Source organism: Stylophora pistillata, chromosome 14 (genome assembly GCF_964205215.1).
Source record: "Stylophora pistillata chromosome 14, jaStyPist1.2, whole genome shotgun sequence".
Lineage (NCBI taxonomy): Eukaryota > Metazoa > Cnidaria > Anthozoa > Scleractinia > Pocilloporidae > Stylophora > Stylophora pistillata.
This window is the reverse complement of record NC_142532.1, coordinates 19,704,879-19,718,443: the sequence shown is the minus strand read 5'-3', so window position 1 is coordinate 19,718,443 and position 13,565 is coordinate 19,704,879. Positions and strand designations below refer to the sequence as shown.

Genomic DNA, 13,565 nt, shown 5'->3' with positions numbered 1-13,565 from the left:
AGCTTGTGAGTTATTACCATATCAACGAAAACACCACTCTTGCCTCTATCCTGGGTTACGTTAAAATACAGAGACGGAGTTTTAGTCCCAGTTAAGGTGTATTAAAATTCACCAATTAGAAGAATAAAATCGATGGTTCTCAGATAATTTTAACCACAAGATGATCCCAAATTACAGCTTTCTTGTCATTGACCTTTCATGCAATACTGACTTGCGCTTAATAGTCAAACAGGCGCATCTAACGTTCCAACCAAATCGTAGTCTTTTCGTTGATTCCTAATGTCTGTCTCAATCAGTTCAAGATTATCACAAAGCGCATTACGAGCTAAAGATAGGGTGACTCTTGTTTATCTGAAAATTCTCACTCATCTTCGAGAAAACAGGTTCAGAGTTTGAGCTTCGTCGCGTGCTCAAGTACTGCACGAGTCGTCTGAATGAATTAGATTTTTGTTGGCTAGATTTGAAGATCACTTTCAGCGGTAACCTTTAGCCCTTGTGGCACATGATGTCTAAATATAAGTGATGTATTACCAGTTGCCTATCTCAAACAGGAATCGGTTCACTAATCTCCACTGTGCCTTTATTGTCGCTGCATTCTATTGTTATCAAAATTGAAAATTTGAGTTTGTTTTTTTCTAGATAATTCTTTTAGTGCTGTAAAGCGCTTACCACGGATCAAAATCAGCGCTTTCATAACATCATTATTCTTTCAGTTTTAACACGTTTTTATCTTCTCATTTTTGTTTATGTCTGGTACAAGAGCAATTACAACAAACACAAATCTGTCTGCAGACAAGAAGTGATTAAAATGCGAAAAACCTAGTGTGGTCGTGTTCGTCATTCGGAAAAAATGGCTCTCTGTGTATTCATATCCGAACTAGTAAAATTTTCAAACACTCGCGTTTCACATTTGTCCTCATTTACGCAGTACTGGTACACTCCGAAAAAAAACATCTTCACTAAATTGACCTTTTTTTGTAAGCTGAACAAAATTCGTTATTGTGACTTCTTTCTAATTCGCGAGGACATCTTAATCATTAATGTTAATTTGGCGATCTTCTGGACATCTCCATTGAAAGCGTCGAGTCTTCGGCTATTTAATAGGACATTTCCGTGTTCCAAAATAAGTCACTTTCAAAATAACACCTCGCACTAAACTTCAAAGGCTTCAAACTCACCCTCGTTTTGTAACAAAGGCTTTGAGGCGTCTCGTAAAAGGCCTAGTTTATGTTTTGAAACTGAAGTCGCATCTTGCACAGCTTAATCATTGTTATTGTCATCAAATAAAGATCTTCTACGCGGTCCAAGATAACATCTTCCGTCGACATCATTCTCTACGAATATATCAGGAACATCGTGTCGAGCAATTCCGTTTCTTGGCCGCAATTCATTTTCAGTTGTTCTCAATTGACTCTCATTATCAACATCTCTTTCTTGGAAAGTTCTAGTAGAATTGTGTGACGCAGCTTCTTTTGCTGCTGAAATAACTTTATCGATCAGTCTCCTCGCAGTCTTTGCCTCCGCACGTGACCTTTTTCTGCTCTTTTCTTCATTGGGTGATCTTTTTCGTAATGCGAGCTGTTGTTTAATTTCTTCTATTTCCTCCATTTGCGTCTCTATTTGAATCCTCAAGTTTAAGCACTAGAAATCAAAACAATCTTGATTTTAGAGCGCTTTTCGTTAGTGTGTCTCAAATGAAATTCAAAATTATCACAAAAGCCAATCGGGACAAAGAAGAATATCACAGGTAAAAAACAGACACAATTCCTACGTGCGGGTAAACGCAAATGAGTTAGTCTAGATCGGTTATAGCAGTGCATCTGATTGGTTGAGAGGGGGACGCGAGTTTTCTGGACCAATCAAAGAGCGAGGTAAAAAAAAAGGCAGTCGACCCTCATTACTTTTGACGTGCAGATCTACAAATTCCAGTCTAAGCGCAAAAAGCTAAGTAAACATTTCATAACTGTCAATCATACAAACACGGTCGCCTGCAGAGCAAGGGTATTTCAGAAAGCTAACGCTCAAATGATTTCTTCGTTAAAAGTTTGACACCATCTTGGATGTTTAAATTAGTGGGAAGTTGGAGAGAGAAACTGAATTTCTTTTAAAGGGATGGATTGGAGGCAAGAGGAACACAAGGGGTAGCAGGAGGACTGCTTTCATTACATTTTCATTTTACTCCCACATTCATTTATCGGTCATCTGTCGAGCACAGCAGACCTTGGGAGAGCATGTGGCTCTGTAATTACGAGACATGCTCGCCAGCGGCTTGGATTCCACTCTTTCTTACCTATCTTATACGTTTTGAAGACATCTATGATACATCCATGTGGGAGACGCGGTGGCCTCCTGGTTAGCGCGCTTGGCATTTGGTCGAAAGGTCAGGGACTAAGTTAGAGCCCCAACCAGGATATTGTGTTTTTTTATGGGATAAGTTCTTATTACAGTGGCCCTCTCCACCCAAGCGTATAAATGGGTACAGGCAAACTGCCAGAGCATCCTAACGAAATGCTGAGATTGTACTTGTGACTGAAAGCATACCATCTGGAGCAGTAGATTAACAGCTTCTCGCAATATGTTTCGGAGAGTAATCCCATCCCGCACAATAAATTTTGTCAAGGCTACTACGTGAACACGTACATTAATCAATCACAAGTAAATGAGGAAATACACATTGTTAACAAACGATAATAGGGAAATACTGATCCAAGCCTGCTAGATAGACTCTGAACTACATTTAAGGAGACAGCATACCTCTTCTCTAAGACTCCTTACGGGCTCGTCTTTACAGAACTGAAATTCAACCAGTTAACACTCGAATGGTGAGTTTAAAAGTTATCGTTTAAGTAGATCTCAGCTGTAAGTAACATCTAAGTAACTGAAAAACTTTCATCGATCTTCGTTAAGGATTCAAACTTATTTTAAGCTCGATAGAAGCCCCACCATCCCTCCGTCTGTCTGTTTTTTGTAGTTCCATTTTTTTTCCCTTTCAGTAGTATCGAAAAGCGGGGAGAAATTCAACCCACCTCGTTTTTGTTTTCTTTAATTTCCTCCAAGAGTTCTTTGACGATGCTGATTTCCCTCGCTATAAATGGATGATCGTCATGAAAAAGAAGGATTGTTAATCGATGGCTTTACACCCTCGCCACCCCAAAAAAAACAAAAACAAAAAAAACACGTTTTAAGAGAATTACAAATAGACGTTTTTATCAGGGAATGAAATCATTTTTGCTTTTGAAAGACTCTTAGATACTTCAAAACTATTGACACATTGTAGTTAACGCTCAAAACTCTTTTTCATATTAAAAATTTGTCACTAATTTCCCAGCCATTATCACTTTCATTCATTTTAACACATCAGCTACAATTCTCACCAGTATGGAGGCATGCTTCTTAAGTTATGAACTAAAGAGGAACTAGCTGTGAGAATATTTCACCCTGCAGGCCTTTCTTCCAAGTTATTCTTACTCTCAATATTGAGTTATTTCCAATTGAATGTCGAACGCAATTCTAGATTGGTTTGGTCTTGCTTCACTTCGCTGTGCAATTGTTTTTGAAAACTCGCGCCACTTTCTCAGCCAGTCAGATTCTAAACTAAAACCAATCGCAACTTGGTCACTTGCGTTTTCTCGCGCTTCAGACAGTTTGCTTGTTTTTACTTTGAGTTCTCACTGGCTCCTTAAGATATCTTTCTTAGTTCTGATTGGCTGGTTTAAATACTTGGTTTTGGTTTTACGACACTCAGTCATGTAGTCCCATTCGTTTTAGCTCTTCACGCAACATTCCCCAGTTACGAAACAGTGTTATAGCTAGATGTAAAAGACATCACTCACCAAAGTTGAATTCTAGGTTACGAAATTGTTCTCTTTCTGAATCAGGATGGGGTATTGAGAGATTGTTATTCGACCTTGTCCTCTGTAATCTAAAACGAGAAAACGTTTAAGGCTACGGGTGAAACTGTTGCCCAGGATTAACTATGCCCAGGATTAAAGTTTAAAAAAGTTTCCAAGGAAAAAGAATGCATCGATCTTTCATGTTAAATTCCAAATACAACAGACAGGAAAATTAAGTAAACAAACAAACAAACAAAGGAAAAAGACGACAACAACAACAAAAACAACAAACGAATAGAACATTAACGATCAAAACTACTTTCATGGCACGCTAAACAAAGTCTGTTTCTTACCTATCTCTCCCTTGACTTTCTAGTACTTTTTTAGCTTCAGGATACTCCTCTATAGCCTGAAAATAATACATCCTTTAATTTTTGCTAACTGAATCGAAAAGTTGATCATGTACTCTGATCATTCAGGTGAGAGTGGTCACCAAAAGTACTCTTATCGGTGAGATTAACTGCTACACGTAGCGCCAGAGTCAAGTGAGGGTTTCTTTGTCAGTGGTTTTAAAAGTCTGATTCGCGAAAACTGATTAGTTACTTGGATCTGATGATGACTTCATTAAGTTTGTCAAATCATAACCTACAGTCAAAAATGGCAGTCCTTTTATAGATTTCCCTTAACCAGACGATTCCACGACACGATAGTTATTTCCGGGTTGAAACCAATAACTGCCAAACACTAAAAAAAGGCAAAAAAAAAAAAAAAAAAAACTGAAGAAATTGAAATAATGTTTAAAAAGTGAGAACTGACCTCCATTAGGTCCTTTTGAGAGAGACACAACAATTCTGAGTAACCCACTGAGCGCACATCAGCAGAGCGTCTAAATGTTCAAAGAAAAAAGTAGAAATACCTATTTCGTGAATACTAAATGTGAGCCAGCAGCAAATAGTGGTAGGACAAAGCTTATGCCACTTAAAATGAATTCTCTTCATTAACCTGTTTTTACCGGCGTCGAGTCTTAACAAACTGATCTCCCCGAAATAGTTTCCCTCAGTGAGGGACGCTACCACAACCTCCTCGCCTGTGTTTGAGTCTGGTATTACTACCTGTAATGAAGAAAGACTGTAGACTGAGAATTTCAGAGAGCAGAGAATGGGAGAGGGGATGGCAGCGTAACATTAATAGACCATCGCCTAGTTTATATTCCTGGTTGTTTCTTATTTCATGAATGTGTACGTTTGAGGTGACCAAATTTCAAACGTTGTCTTACCTCAACTTTCCCGTTGTTGATAATGTACATCTCCCGTCCTGAAGGGGAAAGAACCCGGCCAAACAAGATTATGAGTAATAAAGTATACAATCTGTAATTAAGCCCCCAGAATCCTGTGACAAATATCACATAAATATCGACCATATATTTTCCTGAAAAGTTGAATTTAAAATTGCAAGCACAGTATGGGCACAAGATTGACTCCGGAGCCTATTCCAGATTCTGTAACACCACGTGACGAAGAGTATTGCTACTCCCCCTTGTGTTTAACAATGAGTCTTGCCCGACCTCAGTTTGCATCTATGGCCCCTCTAAACACGTTCCATAATATTTTACCTATTTCACCACAACGACAGATGTAGTCTCCAGGCGAAAAAATTTGCGGTCGAAGTTTTAGCACCAACTCACACAGCAGGCCTTGCTCGCAGTCCTTGAAGATCTTCACCTAAGGAAAGATTTGGAAACATGAAAAGAAAAGGTTAAGGGCTAATGGTTTTCGAGGGGAAACAGCACCTTGCTCTGAACACAATCTGCCACTGGGAAGCTATAGTATGACCAATATGGAGAATATGCACACTAATGTGAGGTCATAAGACGTTAACCACCCAAGGCGTAGCCAATACCTTTCGTAACGTGTCTAGATGCACGTGAATGGCTATCTCAGTCCTTAATCTCTCAGGGAGCATTTCCAAAGACGCCCCTTCGTCTAGGGCTTGTGTCCTGTGTAAGTAGAAAGTAGAGTGATTAGTCGTGTTTGTGGGAAGACAAGTTGTCTGGCATCGAAAACAGAACAGAAAAATAAACTTATACACGTTTTTTTATGCTGTGTTTTTCTAGTGACAGACCTGCTCCATGCGTAGTGAGCCCATCGTTTGACCCGAGTCTGTAGCATGTAAGGAACATTGTGATGCTCCATGTACTGCTTGATGGCATCCATCCTAACACACACACAAATCATTTTCAGAGTTACAGGAAATCTTAACTACTCAGTACCAATAAAGGTTGTCCAAGTTTCAGTTGTATGGTTCGACCAAGAATTTTGCTATTTCGGACCTGTGACCCCTTCGTTGATCATCAAGTTTCCCTGACAATTCACCGGTATTCATCTACACTACTGGATGTGCAAAGGCTCTATGAGAGAGAAGTGTCATGAACACGATACGATAACCCAGCCAGGGCTCGACCAGGAATCTTTCGATCTGGGGTCTTGCGCTTCAACCACTTCGCTACCGCGTCTCACTTACAATCATAGAATGCGAACTGAAAAGTTTCGTACCTCGCTTGAAAATTAGTTCTCGCTGCATTCATGTTGCTAATGACGTCACCAACATTGCCTACAACCGTGGCAAACACAAAGATTCCCAAGAGAAACATACAGCCAGTAAAAATGTATTCCTGCAGGGAATACGAGTGAATACGCAAGTTACTCCAAATTCCTGGAATTTGTAGAAGCGGAGAGGTCTTAAGTGAGTCGTCACCTTCTAACAATGACTAGCATTCAATTTTTTCCTCACAGTATCACCCCTGACTCAAACATTGTTTAAGGTTTCAAGAATAAAGTAAATGGTATCCTACTAAAGCTTATGATCACTGGACAATTAACAAATGGTAAACACCACAGCGTACACTATTGAGTTATGGATGCACGCGGGAGGTTGCTAAGCACGAAAGAAGCGTAAGAGTCGCTCGAGGCGATAGCCGAGAGCGACTCTAGCTTCTTGAGTGCTTAGCAAACCTCCCAAGTGCATCCATAACTCAATAGTGTACGCTGTGGTGTTTACCATTTGTTTTATAACATAACATTAACACATTGTAGCTAAAGAGTTCCCTTTTATTTAACAAATCTTACGTGACCAGAAAAAACAAGCGCGCGCGGAAAAATAGTCTTTGCATTTGCTCACGTCAGCAGCGTACACCCATGGGCAAATGGGGGACGCTAAATTGACCAATCAGAGCGCGCGCTTTACTTTGGTTATGTTATAAATTCTCTTTGTGCACACCACAGGAAATGTATGGCGAGCGGTGTGGAGAATATGCGTCAGGTAAGGTAAAGGGTGCAAGTTTGCTCACGGAGTTCTCGTCAGGGTTTTGTGAAAGTAGGAAACGAGAGATTTTGTATGCTTCACTTCTAATGGATGACTGATATTATGACTGAGAAAGTTTCGTATGCCGGATCCATCCTAAAATTCTGAAGGTCTGATTCTATGGAAGCGGCATCACTGCACAGTGTAATTTTACTCTACATTTCTCAAATTTTAACTGCTACGTTTAACTGACTTACGTCAGGGCACATTATGATTTTAACCTTCAGTACGGGTATGGAACGTGTATCAGTGTAGTGTTATATCAGCGTTGTATTACACCGGACCTCTAACAATATTTTTCCTCTTGGCTTCCTCGAAGCTCGAGATATATGTACCATTGACTAGGCGCGGGGTCAGAAAAGCTGGACATTTTCCAAATTCCCCTCAATTCGTTGTCATGAACCGGGACGACTTCGAGACCCAGTCAAAGAATTTTGTCTATGATTTACTTACAAGATTTGTCTGGGGACTTGGTGTTTCTCCAATTGTCATCAAGGTAAGGACAGACCAGTAGAAGGATTTGACGTACTTCCTGTTAGATGCATAAGAACAATAAATGTCGATCAACAGTTCTGTTGCAGTTTCTTTAGAAGCGAAATCCAAGGTGGAGCACAAGTTTTGCGTTCTAAAAAAGTATCGATTACATATTTTGGGTACAAATGAAATGTTTTAAATGTTTTAAGTTCTGGCAGAACTAACGTCGTTGATTCACGATGAGACTGATGCTTAAATTTTAAGTTTTTTTCTTCTGGTACAAAGGGGTTTTCATAACAGCCGGTTACTAGACTGCCACCTATAGGGACCTCTTACCGCCGTCTGTGTAGCCTGCGTCTAGTTTTAATTTTTTTTTTCTTGGGAGAGCATGCCCCTCTTCCAGGTACATCCGCCGATTACATAATCGGCAGTCGCTTATGGAAAAAGTTACTGCAACCTCGAAGATGCACCTGGTTTGAAGTTCATAGTAATTTATTTCTGAAACGATAACTTTCTCGAAGTTAACTTTTTATTGCATAAATCACTGACCTGGTTAGAGGATCACCACCTTTCTCGGTCTCTGTGTACACCCAGTCATTAGTACCCAGTCCTTCATACTCTGAGATGGCGTAGTATAAGCAAGCAACCCAATGCATGGCCACACTCAAGTACAGAATCAGTTTGGAAGCCCGCAGGCGATTGGGTTTGCTGGTTCGATAGTCACTCATAAGGAAAAATGTTTCAACTGAGTGCCATTTGAGCAGTCTGGGTAAACGGAACAGCGAAAAATGACAGGGTACTAGACAAAGAGAAAGAGAGAGAGAGAGAGAGAGAGAGGGGGGGAGAGAGGGAGAGACGAAGAAAAACAAAAACAAAAAATAAGACATAAATAAGTTTAATGCCACATTCATGGTAATAGTTTCGAAGACATGAAAACAAACAAACAAACAAACAAAACAAAACAAAACAAAACAAATCTTGCCACTATCCCTGGTAGGGGTGTTAGTAAATCGCAGCTTCATTTACACTCCTGCCCAACAATATCATCCATGCCTCGAGATCAAAATGCTTTCCTTGTGTTCTCCCAACATCCCGCGACGTTTAATCACACTATAAACCCCAGGACCCAGTTATTCGAAGGCTAGCACTAACCTAGGGTCAAACTATAATCGGGCTTTCTTTATTCTTTTCCTCAAAAGCCCTTTTTTGTATGACTTTATTTTAGGACATCCAATCATCACATTGTAGACTAAAAGAATTGCACTGAATTTTCGTTGAAGGCTTTCAGATCTGCAATCAGGTTTCACACTAACCCTGGGTTATCTCAACTCAGTTTCGAACAACCCGGCCCTGGAAGATGTGTTTTATTCCTTTTTCCAGAAATCTTGAGGTATCATTTTAACAAGAACGACAAAGATCCCGTCACAGCTTTGAGAAAAAGTAATTATGCAGCCTAAAGTATGTCATACTTACAAAATATCAAACTAGAAACTGTTTCCAGGGGTAGAAGGCAAATAATATCAATTTTAAATCGTCTCTTCTTTGAATACATCTCTGATAATTGCACAGGATCCTTGACCTTGAAAGAAAGAAAGGGTATGGGAGGCGAAATTATAGTATGGAGTTATAAAGTCAGAGGGATTGAATTGCAAGATTCCACGTGATGGTTACTTATAACCAGAGAGGAAGACTTTTCAAAGTCATGAGTACATTGAACCATAGAAAAAACTGATGCTGTTTTAAACTCTAAGTTACTCCCCTATTTAGTTAACAATCACTAGACGATTTCCTTTATATTCTTATAATTTACATTATTCAGTCATAAAAGTACTATCCGAATTTCTTTATGAATTTTATCCGAGAATTGTATATATTTTATATCTTTGTTTAATAATAGTTGGTGTGATGTCTCTACAGATTTTACCAACTTAATAAATGTAGATGTATATGTAGATGTAGGAAAGAAAATCAAGCAATGAGAATGAATTGAAACTCTCATTTTGGGTTAATAAATACAAGAGAACATCGTATACCATGATTCCCTGATCATCTCGATAAGCAGTTCTTAGCTGTACACACACGTCACAGGCATAAAAGCCGTCTGCAAAAACATCACCCCACCAGAACAGGAATCTAGAGAGAGACTTAACCAGAAAATAGTTCCCGTTAAACAACCTATCGCAAAATATTTTAGGATGCTCTCGGAGGAGGCGCCGTGGCCGAGTGGTTAGGGTCCAGGACTTGTAATCCGGTGGCCTGGGTTCAAGTCCTCCACCCTGCCACTCACTGGATTTGTTTCTTGGTTGCCCCTAGTTCAAATCCTCGGCTGCGCTCTGTAAATAGCCCACTGGTCTGCCTCCTGCCGGTGGGGATTTTTAAGCTCTTAGTTAGTCTACATAAGGGGGAGCTTCAATTTACGTATTTATTTAATTACATCAAGATAACACCTTCTAACTGACACGCTGTTCTGTTCTCATTTCCTATTGGAGGAGTATTCTAAGGAGAAGTGACGAGATAAAATAAAAAGCAGTCTATGACTGCAATTGCCTGCTGTTGTATAGTATAAGGGTGTTGCAGTTAAAAAGTAATGTGGTGTAAAATGCAGAGGGGTTAATGAACGGTTCTTGTCAAACTTGTGACGAAAGGAGGACTTGGTTGGAGCAGGGTTTTTATACTTGTCAATTGACAAGCCGGCACAGGTAAATATATTAAATGTGCATCCAATTTGTTTCCCTAAAAAACTTCGCCACCTTGTACGCTCTGCGCACCTGGCACTATGGATATACCAACTCTTGTTAGATATAATCAGAGTTAACGCACACGGGCGAACGTTTGCCGAAGAAGGTCTTACACGTTCAAATCGAAATGCAGAAATGCAGCCGGAGGTGAGGCCCTAAAAAAATTTAACTAACCTCCTCCGTTCCCCCCCCCCCCCCAAAAAAAAAACAAACAAAAAACAAACAAAAACAAAAACAAAAAGGAATCCGAAAAAAGCCGATCAGATTCATTCAACGATGACCAGTACCGGAACTGAGTCGGAACGAGTCAAGAGAAATGTGATAAATAACAAATTAATGCTACCTCTTCCGATGATTCTGTGAACGCGATTCTGAGAATAACGGTACAAAAGTTGTAGATAACTGTGGCTGCGATCACACCCTACAGGAAACGAAGTAATGTCTTTAATATTAAAACACAAAGTTTGATAAACAGAAACCTTAATCATACACGAGGAGCGAAAATCGTTCACCAATGGGTTCTGATTAGCTCAAAACACTCTTCTATCTTAGGAAGAGAAATTATGCGAAGTTATATGGTGTAGTGATTTTATTATTCAAATTGAAGGGATTTTACGTACCATCCATATGTAGTAGATGTCGTCCTCTGGATCAACAACAAGTCGTTCAGATCGCAAAACCTACATTTGTAAAATTAAGAAAAGAGTTAACAATTCTACAATCCAAACCGAAAGTTCGTGATAAACTTAAGAGATGTCTTAAACTCTTACGACTCACGTGAGTTTTTACCTTCGCATTATGCATAAAAACTGTGCATTGTTCTTGTTTTTGCGTTCTTTTCTATAAACTGCACTTACTCCAGCATGTCTTCCTTGGCAATTACACCACAAACAACAAGAAAGTAACACGGCTAACTTTGACCAATGGCATAAGTCAAGGTAGACCTACTGGAAGATACACTTCACCTTCACATTGAGCTTGTCAACTCACTTTCCTCTTAGCTTTCTTTTTCTATACCTGGCAGGTTAGTTTGTGGAAAACAAAACTAGAAAACTTGTAAAAGTCTACCAAAGACACTACCCTGGCTAAAAATGTAGTGAAGTACTGTCTTTTGTCTCACGACGAAGTCACTTTCATCCTACATCTGCTAGTTTTATTCAGGTGAAGACAAGTAGTATGCAAAAGGAATTGAATAGCCGCACTTAAAAAAGAAATGGAATGCTCAGTGTAGGTTCGACCGTATCATTAAAAGCACATGACTGGCATACCTTTCCAATGGGCTGTCGAATTGAAAGAAGATACTTTTTCACGATAGACCTCCTACTGGTGAGTGGTGCTTGCTCTCTGTCTTCCTCTTGGATGTCTTGTAAGGAGTTGATTTTAGCGCAACCATTTCTAGATAAATAAGTAAATACAAACACATATTAACACAATTGTTATCAAGATGACTCACTAGCATCCAATCCGGGCAAAGAAGTTGGCTTGTGAGTAAACACAGGAAGCTAAGACCTTGTTTAGACTAGGTGCTCAATCTGCGAAGGAGTATGTTCACACCCATACAAAAGCGGGGCTAAGTGCTCAACATCGTTTTTGTAGTCTGCAATGTGTACTCACCATTTTAGCTACTACATAGCAGGGAAGCACGGGGAAAGCACAGGGAATGTGTTTAGACATGTTCGCATGTTCAGGAGAGTTTCCCGAACACTACCACTTAGAGGTAGTGCCCGTGCCTGCGCACGGTGCTCAGATTTTTGTTCTGACACCAACAAAAAACCTGTGCAACGCATACACCTAACAAAGAGTACCGTTCGCACACAATCACGTAACTTTAACAGATACACTACAACACAAATTTTCGCTTATTGGAACGCACTTGATGAAACTGAGCCCGCGTGCATTCCTTACACCCTCCAAAAGGAACTTGAAAACAAAGGAAGTAATGCCAGCAGAAAGTTATGCTCTCAATCAATTGATTACGACATTTACTGAATGATCTGTGGAGGAAAATAGTTCTCTCAATAGTTTAAATATACTTCAACTTACGTGGGTCTTTCATCCTGGGAGTTTCACCGGAAAGAAAAAACGAAAAAGTAGAAATATTAATAATAAAAATGTGTCTCTGGTCAACAAATGTTTAAGAGCTCGGGAAATTACTGTCACATCGCTATTAACCCCTTTTCTGAATGACACCGCCCCTCCAGTCTTAAGACAGTCCCTAGCAGACATGTAATGAGAATACAGAAGTTATCGACAAGACAATGCAGTGCTATCCTGATATGGCTAAAAGTTTTCTTAACTAATTTATGTGGAAATGTTTCACACCAACAAGGGACTATGGCTAAAAATTTTCTTAACTAATTTATGTGGAAATATTTCACACCAACAAGGGACTACAACTAAAAACTTTCTTAACTAATTTATGTGGAAATGTTTCACACCAACAAGGGACTATGGCTAAAAATTTTCTTAACTAATTTATGTGGAAATGTTTCACACCAACAAGGGACTATGGCTAAAAATTTTCTTAACTAATTTATGTGGAAATGTTTCACACCAACAAGGGATAATTGCAATTATCAAATTAAGAATCATAGGGTAAATTTATCGAGGGAACTTGGTAATCGTCATGTTAGGGACAGGTGGAACATTAACTCGCTGTTTTAAAAACTCGACATTCCAGTAATATGTCTTTCTACCAGCAGCAATGAAGCCTAATGGCTTCAAAATCGCCCAAGACTTGAAAAAATTTACTCGGCAACAGAAGAATTCAGTGAGTGGAGAAGAATGTTAACTGCCTGTCGAGATTTCCCGTCAGATCTGTCTTATTTTTAAGTGTGCCGCGACAGCGCACATGCAAATACAATCCGCTAAATGTCTTAAATGCGGAAAAACTTCAGTAAAGTATGCGCGAACAAGCGGTACTGGACACACTGATGAAAGTTCGTCATGTCACATTCAATTAAGAAAACCACGAAAGCAAGTCGACCCTAAAAAGAGTGTTTAGTATGTGCGAAAGATGTCCTTGATTATCTGTGAACGAGCCAATTGGGACACACACTGCTTGTTATGTTGTATTCACCTGACAACGACCACTAGAACGCACTGAAGTGTTAGGGTTGTTATTAGCACACTGTCAAACTCAAAGCCGAGTTTTCAATCA

General features: G+C 39.5%; 1 protein-coding gene across 2 annotated transcripts in view; it reads right to left on the bottom strand.

Moving 5' to 3' along the window:
* Positions 1 to 563: 563 nt before the first annotated feature.
* The window catches only part of LOC111333318 (cyclic nucleotide-gated channel alpha-3), a 35,291-nt gene continuing 22,289 nt past the window's right edge, over positions 564 to 13,565 (bottom strand). For both annotated transcript variants that reach the window (XM_022938861.2, XM_022938862.2), the window contains 20 exons: positions 12,449 to 12,462; positions 11,674 to 11,800; positions 11,026 to 11,085; positions 10,749 to 10,826; positions 9,701 to 9,811; positions 9,141 to 9,246; positions 8,217 to 8,466; positions 7,647 to 7,725; positions 6,386 to 6,504; positions 5,955 to 6,047; positions 5,733 to 5,829; positions 5,446 to 5,554; positions 5,110 to 5,147; positions 4,836 to 4,945; positions 4,650 to 4,719; positions 4,187 to 4,242; positions 3,834 to 3,922; positions 3,027 to 3,085; positions 2,755 to 2,793; positions 564 to 1,641 (listed from right to left, as the gene is read on the bottom strand). In XM_022938861.2, coding sequence (XP_022794596.2) covers positions 1,261 to 1,641; positions 2,755 to 2,793; positions 3,027 to 3,085; positions 3,834 to 3,922; positions 4,187 to 4,242; positions 4,650 to 4,719; positions 4,836 to 4,945; positions 5,110 to 5,147; positions 5,446 to 5,554; positions 5,733 to 5,829; positions 5,955 to 6,047; positions 6,386 to 6,504; positions 7,647 to 7,725; positions 8,217 to 8,466; positions 9,141 to 9,246; positions 9,701 to 9,811; positions 10,749 to 10,826; positions 11,026 to 11,085; positions 11,674 to 11,800; positions 12,449 to 12,462 — 2,085 coding nt within the window. In that variant the 3' untranslated portion in view covers positions 564 to 1,260. The remainder of the gene's footprint in view (positions 1,642 to 2,754; positions 2,794 to 3,026; positions 3,086 to 3,833; positions 3,923 to 4,186; positions 4,243 to 4,649; positions 4,720 to 4,835; positions 4,946 to 5,109; positions 5,148 to 5,445; positions 5,555 to 5,732; positions 5,830 to 5,954; positions 6,048 to 6,385; positions 6,505 to 7,646; positions 7,726 to 8,216; positions 8,467 to 9,140; positions 9,247 to 9,700; positions 9,812 to 10,748; positions 10,827 to 11,025; positions 11,086 to 11,673; positions 11,801 to 12,448; positions 12,463 to 13,565) is intronic.